Source organism: Misgurnus anguillicaudatus, chromosome 17, assembly GCF_027580225.2.
Source record: "Misgurnus anguillicaudatus chromosome 17, ASM2758022v2, whole genome shotgun sequence".
NCBI classification, from domain to species: domain Eukaryota; kingdom Metazoa; phylum Chordata; class Actinopteri; order Cypriniformes; family Cobitidae; genus Misgurnus; species Misgurnus anguillicaudatus.
This window is the reverse complement of record NC_073353.2, coordinates 19,688,797-19,708,445: the sequence shown is the minus strand read 5'-3', so window position 1 is coordinate 19,708,445 and position 19,649 is coordinate 19,688,797. Positions and strand designations below refer to the sequence as shown.

Sequence of the window (19,649 nt, the reverse complement as noted above, 5' to 3'; positions counted from 1 at the left end):
CTCTTTAAATCCATCAGTATACATAAATTAAGGTTACTACTCTCTGAATCATGTCATTATTGTTCTACAGAGACTCTACAAAGCCAGTGGTGAGAAATTTATGCACACCTACCATCTCCCTGCTGATGCACCAGACTTCTTGCAAGCCAAATATAACGCTGTCAACGTTAGCAAGGTGAGAATATTGTATATCTTACAAACAACATTTAAGCATGCTACCGGTATGTAGTACAACTACAAGCGTTTGGCTTTTTTATCCGTAGACCTACTATACGTACGCACACAAGCAGGATCTCTTGAAAGGACATCACGTGAAGCAAGACGCCATTCCTATTGTCGCTGCAAAAAGCTCTAGGGATATTGCCAGTGATGTAAGTCAACAAACATTTCATTGATTAATCTTTGATTCGTTCTGTGACTCAGTAATGTACAGCTGTGTCATATTTTTTTTTAACAGTACAAGTATAAGCTTGCTCATCAGAAGGCCAGGGGCAAACATGTTGGCTTCCGTAGTCTTCAGGATGACCCCTTGCTGGTGCACTACATGAATGTGGCCAAGATTCAAAGTGAAAGGAACTACAAAAAAGATTACCACAAGGCCAAGCTGAAGTACCACTCCCCTGTGGACATGCTTAGCATCATACAAGCCAAGCAGGCATCTAAAGTTCAAACAAATACAGGCTACAAGAAGGTTCACCACAATTATATGCTACTACCAGATGCCATGCACATTGGACTAGCTCGCAATATGATGGAGATCCAAAGCGATGTAAGATCATCTAATAATACTGCATTTAAATCAAGAGTGATTATTTGTGTACTAACAAAATTATGAATGGATTGTTTTTCAACAGAATTTGTATAAATCAGAGTATAACAACATCTACAAAGGAGCAGGTTGGATCCCAATAGGTTCCATTGATGTTGAGAAGGCCAAGACAGCCAGAGCAGCTCTTGATGAGAAGTCGTACAGAACTCACCCCAGTACCCTGAAATTCACCAGTCTGACAGACCAGATGAACATGGTCTTGGCCATGAACAACTCCAAACTACAAGATAAAGTATGACGATTAATAAACAATATGATCATGTTATGGCACTTACAGTCTTATGAGTTCCTTAACCTTTCTGTGCAATTTTAGGCAGCCTATAAAGCCTCTGGAGAGAAATTCATGCACACCTACAATTTACCTGCTGATGCACCAGAGTTCCTGCAGGCCAAATATAATGCCCAGACAATGAGTGAGGTAAAGTGAATTGTAAACACAGTATTACTTGATGTAGCAAACAATAAAATATTATAATAATGTGATTATTAAAACCAAACTTGTTTTTATAGTCCCACTACAAGGCTCGGTGGCTCGAAGACATCGCCAAAGGCTATGACATGAAAGCTGATGCTATTCCTATTGTTGCTGCTAAACTCGGAAGACACATTGCCAGTAATGTAAGTGCATTGTTTAGTTTGCATCAAAATGTTTTGCATTTACATGACTAATAATTTTATTGTATTTTACCACAGTATCAGTACAAAAAAGCCTTTGAGAAGGCAAGAGGTCACCACGTTGGCTTCCGTAGTCTTCAGGATGACCCCCTACTGGTGCACTACATGAATGTGGCCAAGATACAGAGTGATAGAAACTACAAAAAGGATTACCACAAGGCCAAGCTGAAGTACCACACCCCTGTAGACATGCTGAGTATCATACAGGCCAAGAATGCCTCTAAGGCTCAAACATATGCAGGATATAAGCAGCCTATGCATCGCTACACTCTGCTTCCTGATGCCATGAGTCTGGCGTTAGCTCGCTCCATGAATGTCAGCTCCAGCGATGTTGAGCCATTTTTCTCATGCATGCATGCATTCTACTTTTAACAACAAAATGACTTTAATGGTATAATTACAAAACTAGCAGACATAGCAGATACTTAAAAATAACTGTTTGTCTCACAGGTTGAGTACAAGAGTGAATACAACAGCATTATGAAAGGCATAGGATGGGTGCCAATTGGATCCCTGGGAGTAGAGACAGCAAAGTTAGGAGGAAAGATTCTGAGTGAACATAATTACCGCACTCATCCCTCCAATTACACCTTCCACAAGCATATGGACTCTATGGACCTCGCATTGGCCGCTGCTAACAACAAAATCATGGACAAGGCAAGTCAGAGTTCAGTTTGTTTACGTTGGTTTAACTGATGTAAAATTAATGGTCCACGCCTTGATATTAAAATGTATTCTTTTATTTTCATAGAAATCCTACCATGCAGCCTGGGAAAGTGATAAGACCAAAACTCATGTGATGCCTGACATTCCTGAAATTGTGTTGGCCAAGGCCAATGCATTGAACATGAGTCAGGTATGATTACATTACATTTAAGTAAAATATTTTCATTAAAAGTGCATAAAAACTGCCAATGCAGTATTGGTTAGTTAAGTTTTCTAAGAATTTGTTATGTCAACTGTTTAAACTAGTTGTCCTTTTCTGTGTATATTTAGAAACTCTACAAAGCTGGTCTAGAGGAAATGTATAAAAAAGGCTATGATCTCAAACCAGATGCTATTTCAATTGTGGCCGCCAAAACCGGCAGGAATATTGCTAGTGATGTAAGTATCACATCAGCTTTGGTGCTCTATTGGACCTCAAAATGTTAGCAAAATCCTTGATTTGTGGGGTCGTTTTTGCTCTTACAGTACAAATATAAGCTGGCATACGAGAAGGCAAGAGGTCACCACGTTGGCTTCCGTAGTCTTCAGGATGACCCCTTACTGGTGCACTACATGAATGTGGCCAAGATACAGAGTGAAAGAAACTACAAGAAGGATTACCACAAGTCCAAGCTGAAGTACCACACCCCTGTAGACATGCTGAGTATCATACAGGCCAAGAATGCCTCTAAGGCTCAAACATATGCAGGATATAAGCAGCCTATGCATCGCTACACTCTGCTTCCTGATGCCATGAGTCTGGCATTAGCCCGCTCCATGAATGTCAGCGCCAGCGATGTAAGTCACCCAAATGAATCAAATTTTTAACTAACTTTTTTGCATTATTAAATTTCTTATTAAATATATTTGTTTAGGTTGAGTACAAGAGTGAATACAACAGCATTATGAAAGGTATTGGATGGGTGCCAATTGGTTCCCTTGGAGTAGAGACCGCAAAGATCGGAGGAAAGATTCTGAGTGAACATAAATACCGCACTCACCCCTCCAATTACACCTTCCAAAAGAATATGGACTCTATGGACCTTGCCTTGGCTACTGCTAACAACAAAATCATGGACAAGGTAGACTATACTTTTGCAATGTCTACTGGGGAACAACTCGTCTTGATCCGATTTCTAATTTGAATCTATATTATTGCAGCAAGCATACACAGAGGCTTGGAACAAAGATAAGACAAAAATCCACATCATGCCTGACAGTCCTGAGATTCTTCTTGCCAAAGTGAATGCAGTCAACATTAGTCAGGTGCGTCTACTGTGTGTATTTGCAGAATATTTAAACGTGCCAATCACAGATTCAATTCTTCTTTTCTTTTTTTAATGTGTGTAACATATTTTTAAACACAGAAAGCCTACAAAGCAGGATTGGAAGCCCTGATAAAGAAAGGCCATGATCTTAAAGCTGATGCTGTATCAGTGATTGCAGCTAGAGCCTCCACAAACATTGCCAGTGATGTAAGTCACATTCAGATAACCCAATGTTACAGTCAATAGTTTTATCCAGCTATAACCCTTCCTGACCTAAACAAATACGGCTATGTATTTACAGTACAAGTACAAAAAGGAGTACAACAAAGAAAGAGGACATCACGTTGGCTTCCGTAGTCTTCAGGATGACCCCTTGCTGGTGCACTACATGCATGTGGCCAAGATACAGAGTGATAGACTCTACAAGAAGGATTACCACAAGGCAAAGCTGAAGTACCACTCCCCTGTAGATATGCTGAGTATTGTGCAGGCCAAGCAGACTACAGCTGCTCAAACCTATGCTGGATACAAGCAGCTCATTAGACATTGTAAAGTTCTGCCTGATGCCATGAACTTTCAGCTGACTCGCAACATGCAGATGATCGCAAGTGATGTAAGTCTGGATTGTTGGTTTTATATGGGTTTTTGTGTTTAAGATTATACCTTTGTGTAATCTTTTCATTTATAAAAGAACCTTGTAGTACAACTATTGCGTTGATATTGGTATATGGTGAAAATTATGGCATTCTCATCCTTTCTGCAGAACATCTACAAATCTGAGTATAACAGTTACATGAAAGGAATTGGATGGATTCCCATTGGGTCTCTGGACGTGGAGAAAGCAAAGAATGCTAGTCGGATAGGCAGTGAGAAACTGTACCGTACACACCCCAGTAACTATAAATTCACTAAAGAAATGTCTTCCATGGATTTGGTCCTAGCTGCGACCAATAATGCAATCAATAATAAGGTAACAATGTTGTGCTTTGATATTTTTTGGTCAACTGAGATTCTTTTCTGTTTTCCTGTTAATGACCAGTAATTAATAATGAACAGTATGCATGAAAATTTTGTCTACAGCAAAAATATTTGGAAGCCTGGGAAAATGACAAAACCAAGGTTCACATTAAGCCAGATTCTATGGAAGTGTCTCTTGCTCGTCAGAATCAAGTTCATTACAGTGAGGTTAGTCATTGGCAACATAATTCTAAATTGTGGATTGACTGTAAACAATATATGCAGTTAAATCTCAACAAGAAAATTGCCCTTTTTTACTTATTCCTTTAGAAACAGTACAGACTTGCCCATGAACTTTCCAAGAAGAAGGGTCATGATTTGCGTGGTGATGCTATTTCTATCATTGCTGCCAGGGCCTCCAGGGACATTGCTAGTGATGTAAGAGCACTAACTTACTATGGCAATATATGGCACACTAACAGTATAATTTGGTAAATCGAGAATGATTTTTCCCCTTGCAGTATAAATACAAGACTGGCTATCGTAAACAAGTTGGTCATCATATTGGAGCCCTCAGCATCCAGGATGATCCACTGCTCATGCTGGCCTTGAACTCGGCTAAGATTGCTAGCGATGCTCTCTACAGGAAGGACTTTAACAAATCCAAAACTAAGTTCCACCTTCCAGTTGACATGATTGCATTTGAACTGGCCAAGAAAAACCAGATCCAGGTCAATGATGCCAACTACAGAACCTACCTGCACAACTGGACCTGCCTGCCAGACTCCAGTGATGTTGTCCATGCCAGACATGTCTATGAACTCCAGAGCGATGTAAGTATGAATTCGCTGTGGTTTTGTATACATGAATGATGTTGAAAAACAAAAAAAGACAAAACATGAATTGGCTACGCTATATTAAGTTTATGTGTGTGTATGTGGGCTATTTAGGCAGTGTACAAGGCTGATCTGAAATGGCTTCAAGGTCTTGGATGGGTCCCAATCGGTTCACTGGATGTTGAAAAAGCAAAGAAGGCAGGAGAAATCATGAGTGAGAAACGTTATCGTCAGCACCCAAGCAACTACAAGTTTACCCTCACAACTGAAGACATGCCGCTCGTTTTGGCCAAAGCCAATAATCAGATCATGAACAAGGTACATGTTCTTCTGGACACATATGTAAACAAAATGTTCAAATATTTCATATTGCCATTTAACATTCTCTCAATTCTGGCAGAGCAAATACACTGAAGCTTGGAACAAAGCTAAGACACAGATTCACATTATGCCTGATGCAATGGACGTGGTGCTTGCAAAGCAAAACAAGGTCATCTATAGTGAGGTCAGTCTTTCACAATGTCACTTAAATACCTAGTAATCGACATGTGTAAAATAAAAATTAAGAGCAACCATCCATACATTAATGTGACTATATTAAATACATGTCTATTTTTGTCCTCCAGAGCAAATATAAACTTGACCATGAACTTTCCAAGAAGAAGGGTCATGATTTGCGTGGTGATGCTATTTCTATCATTGCTGCCAAGGCCTCCAGGGACATTGCTAGTGATGTAAGAGCACTAACGTACTAAGACAATATATGGCACACTAACAGTATAATTTGGTAAATCGAGAATGATTTTTCCCCTTGCAGTACAAATATAAGGCTGGTTATCGTAAGCAAGTTGGTCATCACATTGGAGCCCTCAGCATCCACGATGATCCACTGCTCATGCTGGCCTTGAACTCAGCTAAGATTGCTAGCGATGCTCTCTACAGGAAGGACTTTAACAAATCCAAAACTAAGTTCAACCTTCCAGTTGACATGATTGCATTTGAACTGGCCAAGAAGAACCAGATCCAGGTCAATGATGCCAACTACAGAACCTACCTGCACAACTGGACCTGCCTGCCAGACTCCAATGACGTTGTCCATGCTAGACATGTCTATGAACTCCAGAGTGATGTATGTCATATCCAGCTTCTGTTGAGCAATATGAATTAACTGATTTGTTTGCAAATTTGTTTCCCTTTTGTAACCAATGTTGGCATTATAAACGTACATGCTTGGGTCCCAAGCTAACAGCACAATGGAGTTTTAGTAACAATTATTTATCTTGGGTATTTACATTCTTAGGCTGTTTATAAGGCTGATCTGAAATGGCTTCAAGGACTTGGGTGGGTTCCCATTGGTTCCCTTGATGTTGAGAAGGCGAAAAAGGCTGGAGATATCATGAGTGAAAGGAAATATCGTGAGCACCCTAGCAAATTTAAGTTCAAACTCACAACTGAAGATATGCCAATGGCTTTGGCTAAAGCCAACAATACCATCATGAATAAGGTGAGTCCAGAAATTATATAACATATACATGTTGAATTATCTCATTAATTCTGTTACTTAGTGAATTAGACAGAGCATGTAAAATATATTTATCCTTATTTGACAGCAACAATATGTTGAAGCCTGGAACAAGGCCAAAACAACGATCCATGTCATGCCAGATGCTATCGACATTATACATGCTAAACAGAACAAGGCCAACTACAGCGAAGTAAGTTTGACACAACAATGATCAAGTGATACATAAAGTATGTTCTTGATTATTAATTAATGGATTAAAATGGTTTATTTGAAAGAAATTATACAAGCTTGCTAATGAAGAAGCTAAAAAGAAGGGATATGACCTGCGCAGTGATGCTGTCTCCATCAAAGCAGCCAAGGCCTCGAGGGATATTGCCAGTGATGTGAGTATTCTAAATTACACTCTAAAAGTAAACCTACAATTGACATTATCAAAGCACTAACTCATGATTTAAATGGCTCTATTTCTTCCTTTTTACAGTATAAGTACAAGACTGGTTATCGTAAGCAAGTTGGTCATCACATTGGAGCCCGCTGTATCGAGGATGATCCATTGCTTGTGCTGGCCGTGAACTCTGCCAAGATTGCTAGTGATGCTCTCTACAAGAAGGACTTTAACAAATCCAAAACGAAGTTCCACCTTCCTGTGGATATGTTGAATCTTGAGTTGGCTAAAAAATGCCAGATCCAGGTCAATGATTTCAATTACAGAACCCACTTGCACAACTGGACCTGCTTGCCAGACTCCAACGATGTTGTCCACGCCAGACACGTCTATGACCTCAAGAGTGATGTAAGTGTACCAATTTTAGTGTACCAATAAAATTCTAAATATTATTTGAGAATCCTACATTTTTTAAGCACAGTTTACACACACACACATATTTTAATTTGCTACCCAATATTCTTAGTGCTTATGTTTATTTTCAGGCTGTATACAAAGCTGATTTAAAATGGCTTCAAGGAATTGGATGGGTGCCCATTGGCTCAATTGATGTCGAGAAAGCAAAGAAGGCTGGAGAAATCTTGAGTGAAAGAAAGTACCGTCAACACCCAAGCAACTTCAAATTTACCTGCACAACTGAAGACATGCCAATTGTTTTGGCCAAAGCCAATGCAAACATCATGAACAAGGTAGAATGCTTAGTTTGATTAAAACCAACTTTTTGTGTTTCACATATTTGTTCTTATTTTCCATCATAAAACGTACAGATCCCTTGCACGTGTATCTTACAATTCTTCTTTTCACTATAGAAAAGTTATGTGGAAGCTTGGGATAAAGCAAAGACCACAATCCATGTCATGCCGGATACAATGGAAATAATGCTGGCCAAACAGAACAAAATCAATTACAGTGAGGTGAGTCGTTCATTTAAAGCTTGGATTCGAAAATGAGAACATGCCTGTTTTTTACTTTCTGAATGTTAATTAAGTAGTCCTTTAAAAACAAGTATACTTTTGTTTTTATGTCTAGAAACTATATAAGCTTGCCAATGAGGAGGCCAAAAAGAAAGGCTATGACATTCGTAGTGATGCTGTTTCTATAAAAGCAGCTAAAGCATCTCGGGATATTGTCAGTGATGTGAGTACTCCATTCATCATTGTTAATTCATTGTTTCTCTGTTGTTGGTTTAGAAAGTGTATAATGATGAGTTTCCTAGAATTGTCTTTATTCTTGTTGTTATTCTTTAACTTTTTTCCTTTAGTACAAGTACAAAGCTGGTTATCGTAAGCAAGTTGGTCATCACATTGGAGCCCTCAGCATCCACGATGATCCACTGCTCATGCTAGCCTTGAACTCAGCCAGGATCGCTAGTGATGTTCTCTACAAAAAGGACTTCAACAAATCCAAAACTAAGTACAACCTCCCTGTGGACATGTTGGCATTTGAATTGGCTAAGAAGAACCAGATCCAGGTCAATGATGCCAACTACAGAACCTACCTGCACAACTGGACCTGCCTGCCAGACTCCAATGATGTTGTTCACGCCAGACACGTCTATGAACTCCAGAGTGATGTAAGTCTGTGAAAATCTCTGACTTTTAATATTTGTGTCCACAGTCAAAATGATCATTCATTTTGCATATATGTACAATTAGGCGGTGTATAAGGCTGATCTAAAATGGCTTCAAGGAATTGGATGGGTCCCTATTGGTTCAATTGATGTTGAGAAAGCGAAAAAGGCTGGAGAAATCTTAAATGAAAGGAAATACCGTGAGCACCCAAGCAACTTTAAGTTCACCCTCACAACTGAAGACATGCCACTGGCCTTAGCTAAAAGTAATGCTACCATTAACAACAAGGTAAAGTACAGTAAATCTGCTTAGTAGAGGCAGTTGTTTCTTCTTTAAAGAAATGTGGCAGTACACAAAACTCTCTCTTTTTTTACTTAAATAGAAACTTTACACTGAAGCCTGGGACAATGCAAAGACCCAAATCCATGTTATGCCTGACTGCATGGAGGTTTTGTTGGCAAAGCAGAACAATCTAAATTACAGTGAGGTATGTATGTCTTTAATAGCTTCCAGATTATGTGAATCTTGGTTTCAACATTTTTAAGTAAACTTTTAATTCAAATATTTTTTTAATATTTTAGAAAAGATACAAGCAAGCCAATGAAGACTCCAAGAAAAAGGGCTATGACTTACGTGCAGATGCTGTTGCCATCAAAGCAGCTAAGGCATCCAGAGATATCATCAGTGATGTAAGTATATTTTATCGTAGTTTGTCTTTTACAAACAGGTTATTTCGAAAAAACTAAATTTCAAAATTTTCACTGCTTAAATTTTATTGCTGAAAATAAAAACATTTTTTCTTCAGTACAAATACAAGACTGGTTATCGTAAACAAGTTGGTCATCATATTGGAGCGCGCTGTATCCAGGATGATCCACTGGTCATGCTTGCCTTGAACTCAGCTAAGATTGCTAGTGATGCTCTCTACAAGAAGGACTTTAACAAATCCAAGACCAAATACAACCTACCAGCAGACATGCTGACCCTTGAGCTGGCCAAGAAATGCCAAATCCAAGTCAATGATTTCAATTACAGAACCTACCTGCACAACTGGACCTGCTTGCCAGACTCCAATGACGTTGTCCAGGCCAGGAAGATTTATGATTTGCGCAGTGATGTAAGTCTGTCGAAATCTGAGACATTTAAATTGAAAGATTTTTCTTAATGAAGTATAAGCTATATGGTGTTTAAAATTAACACAATATCTTCACTTCAGATCGTGTACAAAGCAGACATGGAGTTTATGACAGGTCTAGGGTGGGTACCCATAGGCTCACTTGAGGTCCTGAAGGCAAAGAAAGCAGCTGAAATCCTCAGTGAGCGCTTGTACAGGCAGAAACCTGAAACGTTTACATTTAAACAAGACATGGAGTCCATGCCCATGGTGCTTGCCAAGACAAATGCTCAAATTATGAATCAGGTTAGTAAAGTCAGTAGTTGATTTCAGATTTTTGATTACAGGGATAGTTTCCTCAAAAATATGTTTTTATAAACCTATATAAGTTTATTTTTTCTGTTGAACACAAAAGAAGATATTTTGATTAATTATTCATCAAAATATCTTCATAAATTATTGCATGTAAGCATTTTTGTCACACATTTTTAACTTCCCCATGATCACTGACAACATTTTGTTTCATATCAGCGCGACTACCATGCAGCGTGGGAGGTTGACAAGACCAAAATCCACATCCCTCCTGATACTCCAGAAATTGTGCTTTCAAACGCTAATGCAATGAACAATAGTAGGGTAGGTATCACTTCATGTTTTTTCTTTCTGTTTTATTTTAATTACCGAAATATGTTTCTCAAGTAAAAAATACAATACTCTGCTTACAGAAACTATACAGACAAGCTGTTGAAGACATCTTCAGGAAAGGCTATGACCTTAAATCCGATGCTGTAGCCATTAAAGCTGCCAAAGCATCCAGAGACATTATTAGTGACTACAAGTACATACCCTGACCACTTCAAATAAGTCAAGTCATTGATTTAAATTTTCCATGTCATTGTCTATTGCATACATAGAAATAGGACAAATCCTAAATATAGTATTTATTTTTCATCCGCAGTACAAGTACAAGGCTGGTTATCGTAAGCAAGTTGGTCATCACATTGGTGCCCGCTGTATCGAGGATGACCCACTGCTTGTGCTGGCTGTGAACTCTGCCAAGATTGCTAGTGATGCTCTCTACAAGAAGGACTTTAACAAATCCAAAACTAAGTTCCACCTTCCTGTGGATATGTTGAATCTTGAACTGGCTAAAAAATGCCAGATCCAGGTCAATGATTTCAATTACAGAACTCACCTGCATAACTGGACCTGCTTGCCAGACTCCAATGATGTTGTTCAGGCCAGGAAGGTCTATGATCTCCGAAGCGATGTGAGTGCATTTTTATATTTATAAACTTAATAAATGAAAGTGTTCTACCAACATTGAAGAATTTATGCAATTTGACTGTATTTGTGCTTTGTTTTAAATGCATTTTTGTCATTTCAGGCTGTGTATAAGGCTGATCTTGAATGGATCAGGGGTACAGGGTGGGTTCCCATTGGCTCCCTTGACGTATTAAAAGCCAAAAAAGCCGGTGAGATTCTGAGCGACAGGATGTACCGGCAACATCCAAGCAACTACAAGTTTACAAGTAAAACGGATGCGATACCTTTTGCTCTCGCCCAAGCCAATGCCAAAGTCATGGACAAGGTACTTTTGTATCTTACGTATAAAACTATAAAATAAATTGTGCCTGAATTACCATTGCTAGCAGGGATTTTGTGGATAAAGATCTATCTGAAATCTCTATTAACCTATTTTTTGTCTCCATTAGAATGCATATGTTGAAGCCTGGAATAAGGATAAGATCAATATCCATGTCATGCCCGACACCCCTGAAATTATCCTTGGACAACAGAACAGACTCAACACAAGCCACGTAAGTAGTGTACTGCAGCCGTTCTGTCCTTATCAATGCTGAAATCGAGAATCCTTTATTGTACTTTTTTTATTTTTACACAAATACTACCGTCAAGCCTATGAGGATAGCCTTCAGAAGGGCTACTTTCTGCCTAAGGATGCCGTTGCAGTGAAAGCTGCCAAGGCTTCAAGGGATATCATTAGCGATGTAAGTCATCTTATGAAATATCTCACACATTGTATGCACTATGTAAATGATAATGCTCAGTCTTCAATGTATTAACACTTTCAGTACAAGTACAAGGCTGGCTACAGGAAGCAACAAGGGCACCACATCGGAGCTCTCAGCATCCATGACGATCCCTTGATAATGCTGGCCAATAACGCAGGCAAGATCGCTAGTGATAATTTGTACAAGAAAGATTTTAACAAATCCAAGACCAAGTACAACCTACCAGCGGACATGTTGTCTCTTGAACTGGCTAAGAAATGCCAAATGCAAGTCAACGAGGTCAACTACAGAACTTACCTGCACAACTGGACCTGCTTACCAGACTCTAATGATGTTGTCCAGGCCAGAAAGGTCTATGACCTGCGCAGTGATGTACGTATTGTTACGCACACCGTGCTGTTTACATAACCTGGTTATACTTGTACATTAACATACAGTATTTGTTTTAATCTTGTATGCTAGGCTGTGTACCAAGCTGACCTTGAATGGATCCGTGGGTGTGGATGGATGCCACATGGATCTGTTGATGTCGTAAAAGCCAAGAACGCTCAAACGATCCTAAATGAACGACTATACCGCCAGCCTCCCAGCACTGTCAAGTTCACCAGCATTGTGGACCTGCCTGCCATAGTCCTGTCCAAACAAAATGCTGATATTCTCAGTGATGTAAGATTGTTGCTGTTTCTTTAACGAGTACTTCTAATTACACAAATGTATATTTACATAATTATAGTTATGTCTTTGTTTTAACATCAGTGTTTGCCAAACCAATTATTGTTAATGCTATGTGTTCACAGAGGAAATACAGAGAGGCATGGGATAAAGATAAGACATCCATCCACATCATGCCAGACACACCTGCCATTGAGTTGTCCAGAGCTAATGCTATTGCTGTCAGCAATGTAAGCAAACTCACATGCAGGATAACTGATTATTACTACAACAATATAAGCTTATTATGTTATAAAATCATTGTAATGATGTGCTTTAACTGACATCCTTTGTTCTGTTACAGAGATTGTACAGCAAAGAATGGGATGCTACAAAGGCAAAGGCATACCAAATCAAAGAGGATGCTGTCTCTGTTATTAAGGCCAAAGCCTCAAGAGATATAGCCAGTGATGTAAGAAAGATTCAAGTTCTTTCTTTATTACTTTTATTTTCTCTCTAATGAGCCACCTTAAAATCAGTAACGTTTAGGCATTTAAATAAATATTCCTCTTTTTTTAATTTACAAGTTATGTCCATATGAGTATTTACTAATGATGTGATCTTTCAAATGCAATGCATGCAAATGCAATTTTCATGTCTTTGCTCTATGGCAAACACAAAAATAGGAACAATTCGGAATAATGTATTTATTTTTCACTTGCAGTACAAGTACAAGGCTGGTTATCGTAAGCAAGTCGGTCATCACATTGGAGCCCGCTGTATCCAGGATGATCCACTGCTCGTGCTGGCCGTGAACTCTGGCAAGATTGCAAGTGATGTTCTCTACAAGAAGGACTTTAACAAATCCAAAACCAAGTTCCACCTTCCTGTAGATATGTTGACTCTTGAGCTGGCTAAAAAATGCCAGATCCAGGTCAATGATTTCAATTACAGAACCTACCTGCACAACTGGACCTGCTTGCCAGACTCCAATGACGTTGTCCAGGCCAGGAAGGTTTATGATCTGCGTAGTGATGTAAGCTGAGCTTTAATTGGGTTTTTGAAGTATTTACATTGAAAAAGTAATTAAAAGCATTTTGACACATTCTTTCCTTCGACTGTTTAGGCTGTATACAAGGCTGATCTAGAGTGGCTGAGGGGATGTGGATGGATTCCCCATGAGTCTGTTGAAGTCCTTAAAGTTAGGAATGCCCAGAAGATCCTAGCTGATGTAAGTCCTCTACCACTTTACACTTTTCCAATGACCGTCACATTTTTACAAAAAAGAGAGAGTTCACAGTTGGCATCATATCTAATTTAATTCAATATCTTTAGCTGGGGTAGGCAAAGACCCAACAGTCGCTCTTTCTGCTGTGAATGATCACACCAAAATTTGGTTTGATAGAATCGAGTGAGGCACGGCCACAGGAACATTTGCTCTCGGGCTCGAACCACAACGAGCCCACTGTAAAAACGCCCTAAGATAAATCAGTTTTTTGATTGTGTTTTATTTCTTTATTTCATAGAGAGGATACCGTGTTAAGTTGGATGAGCAGAAATATTCAACACCCATTGACAGAGTTGACTTTGTGTGTTCCAAAAACGCAGCTGATGTCCTCAATGAGGTATGCAACCAGAAGACAACTTACAATTCACATGCTTTTCAGGCACTGCTATTCTCTAAACATGTTTTTTGTTATGTCTTTTCTTAGGCCAAGTATCGTGAGGCCTGGCAAGAGGACAAGACTAAATATTCTCTGACAGATACTCCTCTTTTGGCTACATCTAGGGAAGTGGCCAAGATGCACCACCCGGTATATAAGTTTTGCTTTTGAGATTAAAAAGATTCCATTTAAAAACTGAAACAATCGTTTTAAAAAAGGTACAAGTAAAAAGTTACAATAATGTATGTTAAATGTCACTTATAGCACCTGTACACTAAAGACTGGAACCAGACCAAAGACACGTCATACTACATGCCTGGAGATGCTGTTCCGATTAAACAAAGCATCAGCAACACTAAAGTGCAGAGTATGGTAAGTAAATAAAAAAGTAAAAGTAAACTTACTCTACTTTTTATAATTTAAACTGACTAATGACCACTTACCTCTTTTTATGCAGTACAAATACAAAGAGGGCTACCGTAAGCAAGTTGGTCATCATATTGGAGCCCTTAGCGTCCAGGATGATCCACTGCTCATGCTGGCTTTGAATTCAGCTAAGATTGCTAGCGATGCTCTCTACAAGAAGGACTTTAACAAATCCAAGACTAAATTCAACCTCCCAGTGGACATGCTGGCATTTGAACATGCAAAGAAATGCCAGATCCAAGTCAATGACGAACACTACAGAACCCGTTTGCACCAATGGACTTGCCTGCCTGATCAAAACGATGTCATTCAGGCCCGTAAAGCATATGACCTGGCTAGTGATGTACGTAGATTCTTTTCTAAGACTTAAAGATTTGCTTCTAAATAAAGTATACAGATATACAGTAGGCACATACATATAATGTGAACACACTCCTCTTTCTCCAGAATGTCTACAAATCAGATTTAGAATGGATTCGTGGTTGTGGTTGGGTGGCTGCGGATTGTGTAGATCACGTCAAAGTCCGAAAAGCCCAGGAGATTCTGAACGAAGTAAGTTCTGAACAAAGTGACTTTTTTATCCAATTTCTCAGTTATCATTCAAATGTCCAGTATTTACAACAATGCCTGGTTTGTTCCCATACAGAGACTTTACACAAAGGATGCCAAGGACAATTTTGCAAGATTTACCCACATTGTGGATCGCCCTGAGGTTGTCCTAGCAAAGGTTAACGCTTTCAACCTTAGTGATGTAAGTTTACTTTAGAATTCACCAATTCTAAATTGTAAGTCATCTTTATTGGAAAGCACCAACGTGTAGAGGGTTACTTACCAAATGGGTTTATTCTTATTTTGTTGCTTAGCTGAAGTACAAGGAATCCTTTAACCTGGAGAAGGGCCACTATATTGGATCTGAAGATACACCACAGTTGGCTCACAGTAGAGAGGCTGCAAAGCTTCTCAGTGAGGTAATGTAAAACATCAACTCCATTTTATCTCACACCAAAATATTAATCTACTTTTTTGTGGTAATCTACTTTAATCTAATATTGTTTTTGTTTTGTTTTTTCAGAAACTGTACAAAAATGCCTGGGATGAAAGCAAAGCTACAGGCTACCAGCTAGACCAAGAATACATACCAGTAAAATCAGCCAAGAAAACCAGAGACATTATCAGTAATGTGAAGTACTTTATATCATCTTTATACATCACCACATGGCCACTGGACCTCTGGTCTCAGTTACTGACAGTACAGTATCACAGATCTACAATAGCATCATAGAACTGCACCATTATACACTAAATAGGCTACTTAAAAATAATTAAAGATAATAATTGTTATTGTTTCTTTATTTACTGAAATTTTGCAGGTGAAGTACAATGATGCTCATGAAAAAGCCAAAGGCCATTACATGGCTTCAACACTGGTAGACTTCCCTGAGGTGGTCCGATCTGGTCAAATGGAGAAGATGAAGAATTTGGTGAGCTTATACTTGGTCTAAGTTCTAGGATTATCTTTCTCCGATGTTAAGCTTTGATGACATTAGCTAAAAACACGACTTCTTGTTAATTATACTTTGACGTTTTTTGATCTGTCCATCAGCGAGACTACCACAAAGACTACAATGACACCAAAACTAAGCTCCACATTCCTGCTGACATGATCAGCCATGTGGTTGCTAAGAAATGCCAGGATATCTTAAGCGATGTGCTATACCGTACATATCTGCACCAGTGGACATGCCACCCTGATCAGAATGATGCCATCCAAGCCCGCAAAGCAAATGAGATCTTGAGTGACGTAGGTTACCTCAGGTTCCCTCACAATGCCTAAAAGGTTTGTGTTATTAGTTATGTTCGATGGCTATATATGATTGATTTCCCTTTGCAGGTGTTTTACAAAGAAGACCTGAACTGGATGAAAGGCATTGGCTGTTATGTCTGGGACACTCCTGAGATCTTGCGTGCAAAGAAGTCATATGATCTACAGAGTGATGTAAGTAAGAACTTTACACTGATCTTGTCATTTACAGTAAAGAGATTGTAAAGTCGCGTTATTGTATGAATGTCTACACAGATTCAATACAAAGCAGAAGGCAAGAAGGAATTCAACAACTACTCCATTGTGACAGACACCCCTGTGTACGTAACTGCCATCCTGGGCCACACCTGGGCCAGTGAGGTTTGTACACCCATTATATTTTCATTCAAGGCCCAATTATGCTCAGAAGCATACCACTTGTAGATTTAATATCCAAACTTTCTTCCACAGTTGAACTACAGAGAGGCATATCATAAGGAGAAACACATTTACACCACTATTCTTGACACCTATGACTATGCAAGATGCTTCAACCTAAAGCAGATCTACAGCACTGTAAGACACCATTTTGTTTTCTCAAAACTTTGAGTTCTTTGCTTTATTCATAGTTTATACCATTGTCAAATATTCTTTGTCTACTTTTAGAAAGCGTATTCTGCAGCTTGGGACACGATCAAGGCCAAGAGCTACAGTATTCCCCACGACTCCCATGCCTTAGCCCATGCCAAACAGCAGAAGGTTGTCCTCAGCAACGTAAGTCCTAAACCGCATTCCCTTCTTCAGTGCATGCTTATGACTCCACAGAGATTGTTGAAGAGATTGCCTTAAACATATTGGACTCTAAACATAAAAATTTTTATGCAGATTAAATACAAAGAAGAGTATGAGAAGTTTAAGAGTCTGTACAGCCTGCCCAAGTGTCTTGAGGACGACCCAGCCACTTCAAGGTGCATCAAAGCTGGAAAACTTATACTGGATGTGAGTAAAGCATCAGGTGACAGTCAAATCAAAGATTAAATCAATGATATAACATCTTTTTAAGACTTTGGTGTGTCTTTTACCTTTAGCGCCTGTACAAAGGCGCCTATGAGAAGACCAAGGCAAAGATCCACGTACCTCCAGACATGCTTGAGATAGTAGCTGCACGCAACACTCAGAAAATGATCAGCGGGGTTGACTACCGTAAATACCTGCACCAGTGGATCTGCCTGCCTGACATGCAGGTGTACGTGCAGGCTCGCAAGGTCAACGAGCAACTGAGCGATGTGAGTTACTACTTTACTGACAAAAAAATCATCATTCACAACCATGGTTCAGTTCTAATGTACAAATCCATAGGTTCAAGTGAAATTGCTAACTAATTTTCACATCTTAGATCTTCTACAAAGATGACCTCAACTGGTTGAAGGGTGTTGGCTGCTACGCTTGGGACACTCCAGAGATTCTTCGTTGTAAGCACGCAATGAACCTGCAGAGTGACGTAAGTATAAACTAATTTCATTTTCATGCATTCCTAGCCTACATTCTCATGTAATGTCCCATGTAATTATTTCTTTCAGAATCTGTACAAAGCTAAGGGAATCGATCACTTGAAGAACTTCTCTGTGGTTATGGACACTCCTGTCTATGAGACATGCAAACAGAGCGCTCTGAACTTGAGCAATGTAAGTTCTTCTAACACCACAAAAACATTTTCCGCAGCACTTATTAACTACATATCAACTTGTCAGAATGCATTCACCAACCATTAAGATTGATTATATTATTTTTTTTCTGTCTGCAGCTCAACTACCGCAGTGACTATGTCACAAATGTCTTGGGTACAAACACGGCTCCTGCTGTGACTGTTGATACTGAAAGAGCTCGGCTAGCCAACTACATCCAGAGCGAAGTATAATATCTCTCTTACCAATTCTTTAAAACTTTACCAGTCTCCAATAAATGTGACATACCCATTCATTTGTTTTGTTATTTAGCACATCTACAAAGAGGCCAATAAGAACTTTATGCCTACTGGCTACACTCTGCCATACGACACTCCACTCAACAAGCAGGCCAAAACCAACACCACTACCACCAGCAATGTGAAGTGAACATGGCCACTCTCAAAAACATTCAAAGCTACTGTATATACTCATTCAATCATTTCATCTGATGATACAATATATGTAGGTGAAGTACAGGGAAGCCTATGACCTAATGAAAGCCAAGGGCTACACCCTAGACCCTGAAGGTGTCAACTTTGTCAATATCAGGAAGATGAACAAGGTCATCAACGAGGTAAGTTAAAAATTATCAAATCAAAGTCAAATATAGTCTTATAGATTTAAAACTTGTGAATAAACCACAAGAGTGATAACGTCCATCATTTTCTCTTAGCGACTTTATCGTGAGCAATATCACAGGGAAAAAGACAAGATTCACTCCGAGTATGACACTCCTGAGATCAGACAGGTTAAAGCTACCCAGCACGCAGTCAGTGATGTAAGTATTTTCTTGTTTAAACTTCTATTCAAAGCATTTAGTATCTGATTTTACTACTACACCACCACATTGTGTTTTAGATCTATAAACCGATATTGTCCATTTTTCTCTATAGCTCTGCTATAAGGAGAAGTACTACAATAACAGAGGAAACTATATATCCCTGCCTATCACCCCCGAGCTGATGCACTATTTCCATGTCAATGAGATCAACAGTGATGTAAGTTTCGACTACACGTACATCAAAATACTTCAATTCATACAGTACATACTTTGGATGTTTGGACTGCCTTGACACATACATAGTGATTAATGTATGTTTATGCATTTTTTTCAGCTGAAATATAAAGAGGATCTGCACTGGCTGAGAGGCCTTGGCTGCTTTATGTTTGACTCTCCAGAAATGGTCAGGATTCGTAAAATCACAGATTTTAAGGTAATTTTTATTTACTTGGTTTTTAAATAGCAATATTATCAATACAGCATTTTATTAATTGTGGTTTTGATTGTTCTTTACATCTCTTCGCTAGAAATCATATGAAGTTGATGCCAAGAAGAACTTATCCAATTTTAGTGTAGTCCTGGACACACCAGAGTACAAGCGAGTGACTGAGCTCAAGACCCACATCAGTGATGTAAGCAAC

At 39.1% G+C, this 19,649-nt stretch overlaps 1 protein-coding gene across 1 annotated transcript in view; it reads left to right on the top strand.

Annotated features, from left to right (window-relative positions):
* Nucleotides 1-19,649, top strand: part of neb (nebulin) — a 62,753-nt gene that overhangs the window by 13,461 nt on the left and 29,643 nt on the right. Inside the window, exons 28-100 of the mRNA XM_073855132.1 lie at nucleotides 71-175; nucleotides 264-371; nucleotides 458-769; nucleotides 855-1,061; nucleotides 1,143-1,247; nucleotides 1,340-1,447; nucleotides 1,523-1,834; nucleotides 1,955-2,161; nucleotides 2,256-2,360; nucleotides 2,501-2,608; nucleotides 2,696-3,007; nucleotides 3,085-3,291; nucleotides 3,371-3,475; nucleotides 3,577-3,684; nucleotides 3,779-4,090; nucleotides 4,241-4,447; nucleotides 4,558-4,662; nucleotides 4,765-4,872; nucleotides 4,956-5,267; nucleotides 5,385-5,588; nucleotides 5,671-5,775; nucleotides 5,897-6,004; nucleotides 6,088-6,399; nucleotides 6,571-6,774; nucleotides 6,881-6,985; nucleotides 7,071-7,178; nucleotides 7,277-7,588; nucleotides 7,726-7,929; nucleotides 8,050-8,154; nucleotides 8,270-8,377; nucleotides 8,502-8,813; nucleotides 8,896-9,099; nucleotides 9,194-9,298; nucleotides 9,393-9,500; nucleotides 9,617-9,928; nucleotides 10,028-10,231; nucleotides 10,457-10,561; nucleotides 10,651-10,768; nucleotides 10,894-11,195; nucleotides 11,313-11,516; nucleotides 11,641-11,745; nucleotides 11,827-11,934; nucleotides 12,019-12,330; nucleotides 12,421-12,624; nucleotides 12,756-12,860; nucleotides 12,974-13,081; nucleotides 13,334-13,645; nucleotides 13,736-13,840; nucleotides 14,136-14,234; nucleotides 14,322-14,423; nucleotides 14,538-14,645; nucleotides 14,731-15,042; nucleotides 15,147-15,251; nucleotides 15,346-15,450; nucleotides 15,563-15,667; nucleotides 15,772-15,879; nucleotides 16,070-16,180; nucleotides 16,303-16,500; nucleotides 16,591-16,695; nucleotides 16,777-16,881; nucleotides 16,972-17,076; nucleotides 17,167-17,274; nucleotides 17,386-17,499; nucleotides 17,589-17,786; nucleotides 17,897-18,001; nucleotides 18,081-18,185; nucleotides 18,305-18,412; nucleotides 18,498-18,605; nucleotides 18,694-18,801; nucleotides 18,901-19,005; nucleotides 19,121-19,225; nucleotides 19,343-19,441; nucleotides 19,536-19,640. Of these exons, the coding sequence (XP_073711233.1) occupies nucleotides 71-175; nucleotides 264-371; nucleotides 458-769; nucleotides 855-1,061; nucleotides 1,143-1,247; nucleotides 1,340-1,447; nucleotides 1,523-1,834; nucleotides 1,955-2,161; nucleotides 2,256-2,360; nucleotides 2,501-2,608; nucleotides 2,696-3,007; nucleotides 3,085-3,291; nucleotides 3,371-3,475; nucleotides 3,577-3,684; nucleotides 3,779-4,090; nucleotides 4,241-4,447; nucleotides 4,558-4,662; nucleotides 4,765-4,872; nucleotides 4,956-5,267; nucleotides 5,385-5,588; nucleotides 5,671-5,775; nucleotides 5,897-6,004; nucleotides 6,088-6,399; nucleotides 6,571-6,774; nucleotides 6,881-6,985; nucleotides 7,071-7,178; nucleotides 7,277-7,588; nucleotides 7,726-7,929; nucleotides 8,050-8,154; nucleotides 8,270-8,377; nucleotides 8,502-8,813; nucleotides 8,896-9,099; nucleotides 9,194-9,298; nucleotides 9,393-9,500; nucleotides 9,617-9,928; nucleotides 10,028-10,231; nucleotides 10,457-10,561; nucleotides 10,651-10,768; nucleotides 10,894-11,195; nucleotides 11,313-11,516; nucleotides 11,641-11,745; nucleotides 11,827-11,934; nucleotides 12,019-12,330; nucleotides 12,421-12,624; nucleotides 12,756-12,860; nucleotides 12,974-13,081; nucleotides 13,334-13,645; nucleotides 13,736-13,840; nucleotides 14,136-14,234; nucleotides 14,322-14,423; nucleotides 14,538-14,645; nucleotides 14,731-15,042; nucleotides 15,147-15,251; nucleotides 15,346-15,450; nucleotides 15,563-15,667; nucleotides 15,772-15,879; nucleotides 16,070-16,180; nucleotides 16,303-16,500; nucleotides 16,591-16,695; nucleotides 16,777-16,881; nucleotides 16,972-17,076; nucleotides 17,167-17,274; nucleotides 17,386-17,499; nucleotides 17,589-17,786; nucleotides 17,897-18,001; nucleotides 18,081-18,185; nucleotides 18,305-18,412; nucleotides 18,498-18,605; nucleotides 18,694-18,801; nucleotides 18,901-19,005; nucleotides 19,121-19,225; nucleotides 19,343-19,441; nucleotides 19,536-19,640 (11,697 nt within the window). The remainder of the gene's footprint in view (nucleotides 1-70; nucleotides 176-263; nucleotides 372-457; nucleotides 770-854; nucleotides 1,062-1,142; nucleotides 1,248-1,339; nucleotides 1,448-1,522; nucleotides 1,835-1,954; nucleotides 2,162-2,255; nucleotides 2,361-2,500; nucleotides 2,609-2,695; nucleotides 3,008-3,084; nucleotides 3,292-3,370; nucleotides 3,476-3,576; nucleotides 3,685-3,778; nucleotides 4,091-4,240; nucleotides 4,448-4,557; nucleotides 4,663-4,764; nucleotides 4,873-4,955; nucleotides 5,268-5,384; nucleotides 5,589-5,670; nucleotides 5,776-5,896; nucleotides 6,005-6,087; nucleotides 6,400-6,570; nucleotides 6,775-6,880; nucleotides 6,986-7,070; nucleotides 7,179-7,276; nucleotides 7,589-7,725; nucleotides 7,930-8,049; nucleotides 8,155-8,269; nucleotides 8,378-8,501; nucleotides 8,814-8,895; nucleotides 9,100-9,193; nucleotides 9,299-9,392; nucleotides 9,501-9,616; nucleotides 9,929-10,027; nucleotides 10,232-10,456; nucleotides 10,562-10,650; nucleotides 10,769-10,893; nucleotides 11,196-11,312; nucleotides 11,517-11,640; nucleotides 11,746-11,826; nucleotides 11,935-12,018; nucleotides 12,331-12,420; nucleotides 12,625-12,755; nucleotides 12,861-12,973; nucleotides 13,082-13,333; nucleotides 13,646-13,735; nucleotides 13,841-14,135; nucleotides 14,235-14,321; nucleotides 14,424-14,537; nucleotides 14,646-14,730; nucleotides 15,043-15,146; nucleotides 15,252-15,345; nucleotides 15,451-15,562; nucleotides 15,668-15,771; nucleotides 15,880-16,069; nucleotides 16,181-16,302; nucleotides 16,501-16,590; nucleotides 16,696-16,776; nucleotides 16,882-16,971; nucleotides 17,077-17,166; nucleotides 17,275-17,385; nucleotides 17,500-17,588; nucleotides 17,787-17,896; nucleotides 18,002-18,080; nucleotides 18,186-18,304; nucleotides 18,413-18,497; nucleotides 18,606-18,693; nucleotides 18,802-18,900; nucleotides 19,006-19,120; nucleotides 19,226-19,342; nucleotides 19,442-19,535; nucleotides 19,641-19,649) is intronic.